General features: G+C 42.3%; 1 protein-coding gene across 1 annotated transcript; it reads right to left on the bottom strand.

Moving 5' to 3' along the window:
• Positions 1-4,314: 4,314 nt before the first annotated feature.
• On the bottom strand, positions 4,315-6,150 carry LOC141076422 (uncharacterized). The gene has a single exon (XM_073563874.1). The coding sequence runs from the start codon at positions 6,021-6,023 to the stop codon at positions 4,701-4,703; it is 1,323 nt and encodes a 440-aa protein (XP_073419975.1). The 5' UTR covers positions 6,024-6,150; the 3' UTR covers positions 4,315-4,700.
• Positions 6,151-13,972: the final 7,822 nt, after the last annotated feature.

Genomic DNA, 13,972 nt, shown 5'->3' with positions numbered 1-13,972 from the left:
GCTGTCAATGAAATTGTAAGTCATGCAAATCCACGATATAAAAAGAATGCAGAACTTCTACTAAACAAGATGTTGCAAAACACAAATATTACATCGTGGAATGATAAAAGCGAGTTTATTTTCAAAGGAACTGTAATACCAGGCTCTAATATGCTGGATTTGGTGCGTAACACAACTCAGAGCCATGCCCTAACTGGCAGGAATTTACCAAGGGGCTGGAATACATTTATGCACGCTATGGCCGAGTTAAATATGCCATCCACAGTTGTGGGTAATTCCACTACTAGAGCACATTTAGATAAATTAAAAATGTCCATGAATGAAACTGATGGCGCGTATAATCCTCGAACCCTATCCACCCCCAGTCGGGCGATCCGTCCTTTACACTTCTCACCATTAGGTATCACACAAGGGCCACTGATGCCTAAAAAAGTACTGTTCCGTTACTACAATCCCTGTGGCTCACTATGTAACATCGGTTCTGTTTAATTGCAATGCATTAAATTATTATGTAAGAAATATGATGCATATATTTATAATATTAAATATACAAATTGTTATATATGAATGTAACGCTTTTAAATGTCAAATGTAATGCTTTATAAAAAAATTTTTTTAGATTGTTGTTCAATAAACACCATTATATTTTTCATAAAAATGGCATCTCTCATTTTTATCTACAATTCGAATAAAATGTTTCCTTTTATTAAAATATTGGCCATATAAATAATATGCCCAATGAATCGATACCAATTAAAGTATAAAAAGGCTATAAAAGGGTCCCTTTATTGGCCATATAAAAGTGTATCAAACACAGCCTTTTATATCAAACAATAGCGATTGATATAAAAGTGATTCAATCACAACTAGTGTTGAGCAATACCATCCGATACCCTAAAATATCGGATCGGATGGTATCGGCCCGATACGAAAATAGTATCGGGTATCGCCGATTCCGATACCAGAAGTCCCATTCAAGTCTATGGGACTTCCGGTATCGGAATAAGAAAAAGCCTTTTCTGTCCTTGCACAGCCTTTCGGGGGGGGGTGTACGGGCCTGCTGGGGGTCTGTGCCGACTGCCCGGGGGTCTGTGCCGACTGCCCGGGGGTCTGTACCAGCCTGCCGGGGGGCTGTGCCGGCCTGCCGGTGGTCTGTGCCGACTGTCCGGGGGTCTGTGCAGGCTGCAGGGGTCTGTGCAGGCATCGTCCGATGGGACAAGTCCCATCGGGCGATGCCTGCTACCATGACGGTGATTGACACATTAGCCAATGATGGGACAGTAGTAGTCCCATCATCCGGCTAATGTGTTGAATGTAAAAAAATAAATAAATAAAAAAATACATACTACATACATACTACATGCTACATACATACTACATACATGCTACATACATGCAAGATACATACTACATACATGCTACATACATACAACATATATACTACATGCATGCAACATGCATACTACATATATACCACATATATACTACATATATACTACATGCATGCAACATACATATATATAACATATATGCTACATGCAACATGCATACTACATACATACTACATGCATGCAACATACATACATACCACATATACACTCACTGGCCACTTTATTAGGTACACCATGCTAGTAACGGGTTGGACCCCCTTTTGCCTTCAGAACTGCCTCAATTCTTCGTGGCAGAGATTCAACAAGGTGCTGGAAGCATTCCTCAGAGATTTTGGACCATATTGACATGATGGCATCACACAGTTGGCGCAGATTTGTCGGCTGCACATCCCTGATGCGAATCTCCCGTTCCACCACATCCCAAAGATGCTCTATTGGATTGAGATCTGGTGACTGAGGAGGCCATTTGAGTACAGTAAACTCATTGTCATGTTCAAGAAACCAATCTGAGATGATTCGAGCTTTATGACATGGCGCATTATCCTGCTGAAAGTAGCCATCAGATGCCTGTTCTTAGCTGAGAGGAGTGGTACCCAGTGTGGTCTTCTGCTGCTGTAGCCCATCTGCCTCAAAGTTCGACGCACTGTGCGTTCAGAGATGCTCTTCTGCCTACCTTGGTTGTAACGGGTGGCAATTTGAGTCACTGTTGCCTTTCTATCAGCTCGAACCAGTCTGCCCATTCTCCTCTGACCTCTGGCATCAACAAGGCATTTCCGGCCACAGAACTGCCGCTCACTGGATTTTTTTTCTTTTTCGGACCATTCTCTGTAAACCCTAGAGATGGTTGTGCGTGAAAATCCCAGTAGATCAGCAGTTTCTGAAATACTCAGACCAGCCCTTCTGGCACCAACAATCATGCCACGTTCAAAGGCACTCAAATCACCTTTCTTCCCCATACTGATGCTCGGTTTGAACTGCAGGAGATTGTCTTGACCATGTCTACATGCCTAAATGCACTGAGTTGCCGCCATGTGATTGGCTGATTAGAAATTAAGTCTTAACACACAGTTGGACAGGTGTACCTAATAAAGTGGCCAGTGAGTGTATACCACATGCATGCAACATGCATACTACATATATACCACATATATACTACATATATACCACATGCATGGAACATACATATATACAACATATATACTACATGCAACATACATACTACATATATACTACATGCATGCAACATACATATATACTACATGCAACATGCATACTACATATATACTACATGCATGCTACATACATACATACTACATATATACCACATGCATGCAACATGCATACTACATATATACCACATATATATACTACATACATACTACATATATGCAACATACATATATACAACATATATACTATATGCATGCAACATACATATATACAACATATATACTACATACAACATATATACTACATATATACTACATGCAAACTACATACATACTACATATATACCACATGCATGCAACATGCATACTACATTTCCCACGCAGCTTTTGCCATAAAGTGAGACTAGGGACTTTTTTTACAGTGGCGGAGGAATACAGTGCGAAAGGATACCTACCTCCCGTCATTGGATTCCTGGAGCCCGTAGAGAACGGTAGCATAAGCTGATGCTGCTGTTCTCCACGCAAGATCATCGTGGGACACTCGTGGACTTCTGCGGATCAGGGGTAAGTATATTGGTGGTTTGTTATTTTAATATTTATTCCACAGATGACAATGGCTTCGGGGATCAAAGTGACAAGTGATGGTGAGTATGTACTCTATGTTATATGTACTGTATGTCTATATGTATGTATTACATGAATGTATTGTATGTAGCATATATGTTGCATGCATGTAGTATATATGTAGTATGCATGTTGCATGCATGTGGTATATATGTAGTATGTATGTATGTTGCATGCATGTAGTATATATGTAGTATGCATGTTGCATGCATGTGGTATATATGTAGTATGTGTGTAGTATGTATGTTGCATGTAGTATATATGTAGTATATATGTATGTTGCATGCATGTAGTATATATGTGGTATATATGTAGTATGCATGTAGTATATATGTTGTATATATGTATGTTGCATGCATGTGGTATATATGTAGTATGCATGTTGCATGCATGTAGTATATATGTTGTATATATGTATGTTGCATGCATGTGGTATATATGTAGAATGTATGTTGCATGTAGTATATATGTGGTATATATGTAGTATGCATCTATGTTGCATGCATGTAGTATATATGTAGTATATATGTAGTATGTATGTTGCATGTAGTATATATGTAGTATATATGTATGTTGCATGCATGCAGTATATATGTGGTATATATGTAGTATGCATGTAGCATATATGTTGTATATATGTATGTCGCATGCATGTGGTATATATGTAGTATGCATGTAGTATATATGTAGTATGTATGTAGTATATATGTATGTTGCATGCATGTAGTATATATGTGGTATATATGTAGTATGCATGTAGTATATATGTTGTATGTATGTAGCATGTATGTAGTATGTATGTTGCATGTATGTAGCATGTATGTAGTATGTAATTTTTTATTTTTTTTTACATTCAACACATTAGCCGGATGATGGGACTACTACTGTCCCATCATTGGCTAATGTGTCAATCACTGTCATGGTAGCAGGCATCGCCCGATGGGACTTGTAGTCCCATCATACGATGCCTGCACAGACCCCCGCAGCCTGCACAGACCCCCGGACAGTCAGCACAGACCACCGGCAGGCCGGCACAGCCCCCCGGCAGGCCGGTACAGACCCCCGGACAGTCGGCACAGCCCCCCGGCAGGCTGGTACAGACCCCCGGACAGTCGGCACAGACCACCGGCACAGACCGCGCATCATGATGACGTCATTTTGGCAGCCAATCAGAGCCACAACAGTGGCTCATTGCATTATGGGAACTTCCGATTCCGATATCCGATATTGAAAAAATATCGGTACTCGGTATCGGAATTCCGATACAGCGAATATCGGCCGATACCCGATATTTGCAGTATTGGAATGCTCAACACTAATAACAACCCTTTTATTCTACTTTTATTCTACTTTATTTAAAGGCCTATAAAAGAGAATATAATTGGACATATAAATATTTCGTCCTGATACCTTTTATATCAAATTTATAGCAAATTGATATAAAAGTATATCAAACACGACCCTTTTATAACAATTTGATATCAAATTGTATAAAAGGGGCAGGTTTGATACACATTTATAGGGGCGTGGCACCTGTCAGATTTCTTTTTGACAAGTAATACAGCCCCCTTACTACTTGAGTTTTATGGTGATTAACCAAATCTGATTTCTGGTTAAAACATTTCCCACGTTCTGAACAGGAAAAAGGCTTCTCTCCTGTGTGAGTTCTCTGGTGTCTAACAAAATGTGATTTATGCGCAAAACATTTCCCACATTCTGAACAGGAAAAAGGCTTCTCCCCCGTGTGAGTTTTATGGTGATTAACCAAATCTGATTTCTGGATAAAACATTTCCCACATTCTGAACAGGAAAAAGGCTTCTCCCCTGTGTGAGTTCTATGGTGATAAACCAGTTGTGATTTCCAGTTAAAACATTTCCCACATTCTGAACAGGAAAAAGGCTTCTCCCCTGTGTGAGTTCTATGGTGATTAACCAAATCTGATTTCTGGTTAAAACATTTCCCACATTCTGAACAGGAAAAAGGTTTCTCCCCTGTGTGAATTCTATGGTGATTAACCAAATCTGATTTCTGGTTAAAACATTTCCCACATTCTGAACAGGAAAAAGGCTTCTCCCCTGTGTGAGTTCTATGGTGATTAACCAAATCTGATTTCTGGTTAAAACATTTCCCACATTCTGAACAGGAAAAAGGCTTCTCCCCTGTGTGAGTTCTATGGTGATTAACCAAATTTGATTTCAGTGTAAAACATTTCCCACATTCTGAACAGGAAAAAGGCTTCTCCCCTGTGTGAGTTCTCTGATGTGTAACAAAATGTGATTTCTGTATAAAACATTTCCCACATTCTGAACAGGAAAAAGGCTTCTCCCCTGTGTGAGTTCTATGGTGATTAACCAAATCTGATTTCAGTGTAAAACATTTCCCACATTCTGAACAGGAAAAAGGCTTCTCCCCTGTGTGAGTTCTAAGGTGAATAATCAAATTTGATTTCCGGTTAAAACATTTCCCACATTCTGAACAGGAAAAAGGCTTCTCTCCTGTGTGTGTTCTCTGGTGAGTAACAAAATTTGATTTCTGTATAAAGCATTTCCCACATTCTGAACAGGAAAAAGACTTCTCCCCTGTGTGAGTTCTATGGTGATTAACCAAATCTGATTTCAGTGTAAAGCATTTCCCGCATTCTGAACAGGAAAAAGGCTTCTCCCTTGTGTGAGTTTTCTGGTGTGCAACAAAATGTGATTTCCATGTAAAACATTTCCCACATTCTGAACATGAGAATGACTTCTTTGCTTTAGGAGCAGTTTGTTTTTTATTGCCTCTTTTGTGACTTTGCGTTCCCTTATTACTCAGTAATGAATCAGAAGATGGGACCTGTTTCATAGGATCAGATGACAGATCTTTGCTGTGAATGGATGATGATATATCTGGAGTAATGGCATTCACTTCAGTTGTATCTTGTAGGATCTCAAGATCATCAGATTTAAAAGTTGAAGATGTCAGCTGTCCCTCTGATCTCCTGGTACAGTCATCTGCTAAGATAAAAAACAATTATTACTTATTAATAAAATATCCTTGAGTTTTATATTTTTGAACATTTCTACTTAAACTGTCCATTAAATGGCAAGCTATGTAAAAAACTTTAATTATTTACCAAGACAATGACAGTTCACAGTCTAATAGAAAACCTTGTTGGATGAGCCAGTAGTGTGCGGTGTTCAACTGTTGGTTCATTCTGCCTCCCAAATATCGAATAAAAAGGAACCAATCAATGTTATGTAGGCGAAAATAATACCAATTCTCATCTCACAAAAAACAAGTCCCCACTCAGGTCCATCATCTGTCAATGGAAAAACAGAGGTTCCCACACTAATAGTGGCTCAAAGGTTGTTGAAAAGCAACAGAGTTTCTATAAAGCAATCCAGCAAAATCCGCTCTCACTTCGGAGTCTTGCAGTGCGCGCAAACAACATTTAGGATCCCTGTATTTAGCAATATTATAGTGAGAAGAACCCACTTAATTTGTGGTGTGTGTCTCCTGGAGCACAATCTGGGCACTATGTGCTGGGTAATAAAATGGCAAATGTGTAATTTTCACTCCAACATCCACTGCGTGTTAATTTCCAGAAAGTTGCTGTGGAGTCAAAATATTCACTCCTCCTACATACGTGGTTAAAATTGTTGGTACCCCTCATTTAATGACACAAAAACCCACAGTGGTCACAGAAATAACTTGAATCTGACATAAGTAATAATATATCAAAAATCTATGAAAATGAACAACTGAAAGTCAGACATTGCTTTTCATCCATGCTTCCACAGAATTTAAAAAAAATAAAACTCTTGAAATGGGCCTGGACAGAAATGATGGTACCCTTAAGTAAAATATTTTGTTGAACAACCTTTTGATGCAATTGCTGAAATAAAATGATTCCTGTAACTGTTAATGAGACTTCTGCACCTCTCGACAGGTATTTTGGCCACTCTTCAAGAGCAAACTGCTCCAGTTGTCTCATCTTTGAAAGTTGCCTTTTCCAGATGGCATGTTTCAGCTCTTTCCAAAGATGCTCATTAGGATTTAGGTCAGAGCTCATAGAAGACCAATTCAGAATAGTCCAATGTTTTCCTCTTAGCCATTCTTGCATGTTTTTAGCTGTGTATTGTGTGTCATTATCCTGTTGCAAGACCCATGACCTGCGACTGAGACCAGCTTTCTTACACTGGGCAGCACATTTCTCTCTTGAATCCCTTGATAGTCTTGAGATTTCATTGTACCCTGCAGATTCTAGACACCCTGTGCCAGATGCAGCAAAGCAGCCCCAGAACGTAACAGATCCTCCTCCATGTTTCATAGTAGGGATATGATATGTGATATGTGATATGCTTCATTTTTCCACCTGAGAACATAGAGCTGATGTGCCTTGCCATAAAGTTCCATTTTTGTCTTATCTGTCCATAGGACATTCTCCCAGAAGCTTTGTAGCTTGTCAACATGTAGTTTGGCAAATTCCAGTCTGTTTTTTATGATTTTTTTTCAACAATGGTGTCCTCCTTGGTCGTCTCCCATGAAGTCCACTTTGGCTCATACCACGATGGATGGTGTGATCTGACACTGATGTTCCTTGAGCTTGAAGTTCACCTTTAATCTGTTTACAAGTTTTTCTGGGCTATATTACCATTCATATTATCTGTCTCTTTGATTTGTCATCAATTTTCCTCCTGCAGCCACATCCAGGGAGGTTGGCTACAGTCCTATGGAGCTTATGGGTCGCCCTCCCAGGGCTGTGGGGTACTCGGTACCGGGCCGATTTCAGGGGGATGTGTCACAGCAGCAGTGACCCGGTCCGTGGCCCTGGGCGCCCAATAGTGGGGTGGTTGTTGTAGTGATTTATGTGAATAGTTTGTGACGCCACCTGTGGTGTTCGGCAAGTATGGTGTTAAGCCGACGCTGCATGCAGATCCTCTGGGACTGATGGTGTGTGCAGCATAGATGGAGCAGCTCCCCACAGGTGGAACTGTAGTCCCAGGGCAGTGTAGATGCTGGTGCCCAGATGTAGCAGGGCTGAGTGTGTTGGCTCAGGATGAATGGAGGACACCAGAGATTGTAGTTCCAAGGCTTTACTCACAGTCTGTAGTGCACCCAGGTGCCTGCCTCCGCACTGTGTCCTCTGGGTCAGAGACTCAGTCAACCTCCAGGCAAGATGGAATGCTCTCTTCCAACACTCCGCCAACATGTGCCTTCCTGAACGTCTCCTCTATCGTGCCTTTAATTGTGAAGTACTCCTGTCCTAAGTTACTCTGAAGTGTCTCTTGTCCCGGGTTCCTAAGACCCTTACTTGTATGACAGACAGCTGTAGCCTGATCAGGGATCCTCTACTCTGAGGTCCTGGCTCTCTGCATCCATGTTGCTGTTGTGTCCCAAGTCTATGATGGGAGTAGTGCATTTACAGCCCACTACTCCACCGGTGACTGCTGCAGAACCATAAGTGTTCGTACAACCTCGGGGACCAGGCCCCGGCCTTGCGCTGGAACCTATAGGCTGGGTTCTCTCTCTCTATCCCACGTCCTCCCTGTTCCCTTCTATTTCGTTCCATACTTTATCCTTCTTTCTTATGGAAACTGCAGTTACAGGTCTACGTCTTTCTCCTTTCTTCCTTTCCCGTGCCAGCTGGCCCAGATCAATGGGGCAGCTGCAGCACTCCTTCCTCCATCCCTTCTTCCAGGGATTCTCACTCCTCTCTGAGTGACTCTCCTACTCCGCCTGCCCTCTTACCAGACTGACCTGAAATCCTACACTTTCCCCTTCTTTTGTATATCTAACTCCACCCATCTCCCAGCACATCTCGTGTTACGAAGCCAGGGACCACGAAAGGTGCTCTGCTACCTTACCAGCATAAAGCATGGATGAGTCTCTGCTGAACTATCCTGTGTGTGGGGTGCAGATGTGGAGTGTGGTTGAGAGCTCCCACCTTACCTGGATGGTGGGGTACCACAAATTAAGAGAAGGTGCAGTACCTCTGTGGCGACCAAGCCTCAGGGGTGCCACACTTACATTTCTGAATAATATGTGCAACTTTAGTCACAAGAATATGAAGCTGCTTCGAGATGGTCTTATAACTTTTACCTGTAATATGTTTGTCTATAATTTTCCTTCTAATCTCCTGGGACATCTCTCTTTTTCACTTCCTCTGGTCCATGTTGAGTGTGATACACACCATGTCACCACACAGCACAGTGAGGATCTGTAGCCTCCTCTATACAGGCCACTCACTGATTCCAAGACTGTAGACACCTGTGATGCAAATTAGTGAACACCGCGATTTACACATTCTGTGAAAGCTTGATTGAAAAGCAATGTCTGACTTTCATTTGTTCATTTTCATAGATTTTTTATTTATTATTACTTTTGTCAGATTCAAGTTATTTCTGTGACCATTGTGGGTTATTCTGTCATTATACGAGGGGTACCAACACTTTTGACCACGTGTGTATAGATTATAACCATCAGTGAATTAATTTATAAAATGGAATCACTTTATGGGGATTTCTACCATTCTGGTTTTCTGTCATTTAGTTATATTAGGGCTTCTGCATATGGTGTGTCCAATCTCATCTGGGATCTGTTCCTGCTGTCCAGCTGGAGTAATCTGCTCCCTACTTCAGCCAATTGGAAAGTACCACACCCTACTAAAGCACAAAGCACATGGCCGGAATCTCGCAGATACAGCGCTGTTCTCCTCTGGTTTATTCCTCTGTGCTCAGCTTGTGGCTTGTGTATTTGTCTCCTGCTGTGACCGTGGCCCGTTTACTGACTACTCTTGTGTCTTCTGATTCTGATTCTGTCCTTCTGGTTCTGACCCAGCTACCTGACTATTCTTCTTGCCATCTAACACCACAGAATAGCAGGTAACACCATGGTCCAAGCCTAGGGGTCCCAGTGTAAGTCCAGATCCATGTGAGGGTGTTAAAGGGCGATGAGCAAGGCAATCCTTGTGATGTGGAAAGCAGAGAAGATAGAGCCAAGCATGTTCATGGTGGACATCTTTTGAGCTGCCAGGTGACCATGAACAGTGCTCCCAATACATTGTGTCTGCAAACTATTCCAGCAAGATCTGCATTCAAATAGCTAAATGGCGCTCCTTCCCTTCTGAACACTGCCATGTGCCCAGACAGTAGTGTACAACCGTATGTAGGGTATAGTGAGAAGCTGGAAAATAATTTGTAAGATCCATTTGTTTCCTATTATCCTTTGTGAATAATTTATCACCACATAAAGTGACACACGTCAGATATTAATAATGGGGCCTGATTAGGAACACAAAACTGGCTGCGGGAAGAGGTTAAATCAGAGGATTTTGTACACTACTGTAATCAAACACTGTGACTATAGACAATAACATCTACTGAAATGATCAAACTCCACAGTCTCCATCAGTAATAAATGAGCAGCTAGTGGTGAAACCTCTCTGGGGTAATTAGGGTTTGGGGCTCGGTGACGTCACAATCTAAACTATTGTAAGGTCCAATATTTTCTGTCAGATGAGTTTCACGAAGAAATATTACACATTTAAAGAGAACTGTGTATAATAGTGCAGAGCTGAGATGTCTTAAAGGGAACCTGTCAGCAGGATTGTGCTCAGTAACCTACAGACACTGTCAGGTCGGCGCCGTTATACTGATTACAATGATACCTGGTGATGAAATCCGTCTTGTGGTTGTTGTTTAATCTGTATTTGTAGTTTTCAGTTAATGATATTCCCGTGCTCTGGGGTGTGGCTGTGGGCAGCATGTGGGCGGGGCTTTATGTGGTGCTCTGATTACATATTCATCTATATTAGCTTATGACTGGTCGCTGATCCCTCACTGACCTGCCCCCATTATTACATAATGCATATAATAGTGTTGATATTATTGGTGATAATGCCTAAAATATTGTGGCTATTGTGAGGCTTAGAAAAAAAATTACATCCAGCAAAATGTCACCAGCGGCGCCAGCGCAGTAGCCTCTATCTCTTACTTATAGATACTACTGCGCAGGCGCCGCCATCACCGGTGACATTTTGCTGCATGTAATACAGATGAATATGTAATCAGAGTACCATATAGAGCACATATTTTTCTTCAAGCGATTTTCTATCTTATCAGCACATTCTACGTTCGCTGTCATTTGGCTTTATCGTTACAGATCTGGGCAGGTAACGGTCAGCGTCTTCTAATGTGAAGGAGAGAATGGCTAATTAAATCAATTATTAAACCTTATATAAGTCAGTTCACATATGGTGTACCAAGATGGCGTCTGTATCTTCAGACAACACCCTGGAAGGAATCCCTGGAATGCAGAAGCTGAGATACTGGATACCATATATGGAAGTGAAGCTGAAATGGACCTATCATAGACTGACACTGGTTACTCAGGAGATTATGTGACGCGCATTTCCTGTCTCTTTGTCTTGAGAATAAACTTCAGTTCTGTGCAAGCCTTTGCTGAGAAAGGAGTAGACATCTAACTCTGTGTTCAGTGTGACTCTTTAAGTGCGCACTCGGCCTATATTGGGTCAGGTACAAGCAATCATATAGATCTTGCTTTAAGGGATCACCCTCACACTAATACCAGGGGGTAGGTGGATCCTCCAGGTTGTAAGTTCTATAGAAAAGCGCTTTCACTGCCCAAAGTCATTTGAACAGTTTTGGGTGGAGGCAAAATGGTGATCATGGTAATACGGCCGGACTACACCATCGATAAAGCAGCCACAGCTGGTGACTGAGAGGAATCTGTGACTTCTCTGCATTCAGTGGTTACTACTCACCTGCGTAGTCATATGTGGGAATCTCCTCTTTACACCACTCATCATCTCTCACATATGTCTCTGTAGTATTAATATGGGTCAGATCTTCACCCTGAAACAAATATTGTAAAAGTCACCGACAGATGGAGAAGTCCCATCTATGATCAGCTCTAATCCTGCCATCTCCACCGTCCTCATTACACAAGTATAAAACATATAATCCTGGTGGATAAAACAAGACTGAGCACAAGACCTTCACAGCCGTCTACACATCATAGGGGAGATCTCCTGACACCTTCTCTCCATCTACCTGATGATCCTGAGGAGCACTGGGATCTTCTTGGTTACAGTCCTGTGGAAGAAGAGGACGGGGACATCTCTCTGGTGTTGTCCTCTTACTGGATAGATCTGGAGGAAACACATACAGGGACTGAATTCATTCTCTACATACAGATAATTATAGGCCGTGTGTATTTAGTCCTGTCTATTACCTGGTGATGTGAGGGGCTGGGGAACCTCCATTATGACGTTCTTGTACAGATCTCTTTGTCCTTCTAAATACTCCCACTCCTCCATGGAGAAATAGACAGCGACATCCTGACACCTTATAGGAACCTGACACATACAATGATACCGTCATCCCCCGATCCCTTCATAGTGTTACTGTATAATGTCCCAGCATTCCCAGCAGTGTCACCTCTCCAGTCAGCAGCTCAATCATCTTGTAGGTGAGGTCTAGGATCTTCTGGTCATTGATGTCCTCATGGATCAGGGGGTGAGGTGGAGGCCCCGTGATTGGGCTCAGGGGTCCTCCACATCCCTCAGACACAGGGTTCTCACAGCGATCACTAGAGATCTTCACCACTGTGTAATCCTGGTTATGGAGAGACACAATAATAAATCTCACTACAGACATTTCCAGAGTCCTCACCTCTCCAGTTCCGTCCATCTGTTATTCCCATAGATAAGAATGATGTAATGTGACGTCATCAGAATCTCTCACCTCTCCAGTGAGACGGAAGAGGATCTCTAGGGTGAGGTGTAACATCCTCTCCGCCATCTTGTCTCTGTCCATAGCCATCCTTGATGGGTAAATCAGGAAAATTCTCTTCTGTAGAAGATCTTCACTGAGAGGATCCGATATTGTAGAGACCTGAATGAGAAGAAGATGATCCGATGTAACATCATAAGATCCGGTGTAATAATACAATTACTGGAGATAATAAGGGAAACATATGAGGAGATTTATTATCTTACAGGGTTTAGTTTTCTCCCCTGACATCTACTAATAAAACCTATATATTTAGGCCACAGACAACAAGCAGTTTCCTCCTCGGAGTCGGCAGCTGAACACGTTCCTCATAGACTCATCTTCCATAACGCTAATTCTCGTCTCATTACCGACCCTGGAATCGGCATTAGCAATACTGCAGGAGATATTCATTACACGCGACATGAGAAATAACTCCTTCATGATGAGGACGACATCTTCATCTTCTACTGCGGCTCTAGAGACAGATGTGGCCAGAGTCGGTCACTGCCTCCATCCCCACCGGCCGTCTATATGAAGGTTTCGCGTCTTCCCCGCACTGGAATCTTCTCTCCCGTTAGATCTCAGCTCTGAGTCACACACAGAAGTTTGAGGCTTTTCTGGAAGAACAGGACAGGAGAGATCTGAGGCCGATGTCTCCATGTACAGGGTTTCCCCTCGGGATAAGAGGCTTTTCTATCCCTTTCCCCCAATTAGAGGGGACACCTGTGGATATCGGGGTCTTTACCGGCTGCAGTCCTGGGGGGATTTACTCGGTAACGTGGACGTTGGACAAACGTCACCATCAATTCCCATCAGAGTGAAGGAACATCGCTCCTCTATTCAGCTCTATGGATCCAGGATGAAATCCACTGCGGCCCCTGCAAGAAAAGAGCGAAGTCTGGTGAGACCCCCGAGGCCGGAGATTTCTACAGCTGCTCTGTGCGCACAGGACCTGTGATGAGGTCACAGGAGGGGAGGAGTCGGGGGTCACATGATCAGGAGCCTCAGTGTGGG

The sequence above is a fragment of the Dendrobates tinctorius genome, unplaced genomic scaffold (genome assembly GCF_039654945.1).
Source record: "Dendrobates tinctorius isolate UK_male_01 unplaced genomic scaffold, ASM3965494v1 ptg000404l, whole genome shotgun sequence".
Taxonomy (NCBI): domain Eukaryota; kingdom Metazoa; phylum Chordata; class Amphibia; order Anura; family Dendrobatidae; genus Dendrobates; species Dendrobates tinctorius.
The sequence above is the reverse complement of the archived record's forward strand: the minus strand, read 5'-3'. Positions and strand labels throughout refer to the sequence as shown.

Excerpts from the sequence above, each read along its gene's own strand:
- LOC141076422 (XM_073563874.1), bottom strand. The coding sequence starts at position 6,023 with ATGAAACAGGTCCCATCTTCTGATTCATTACTGAGTAATAAGGGAACG.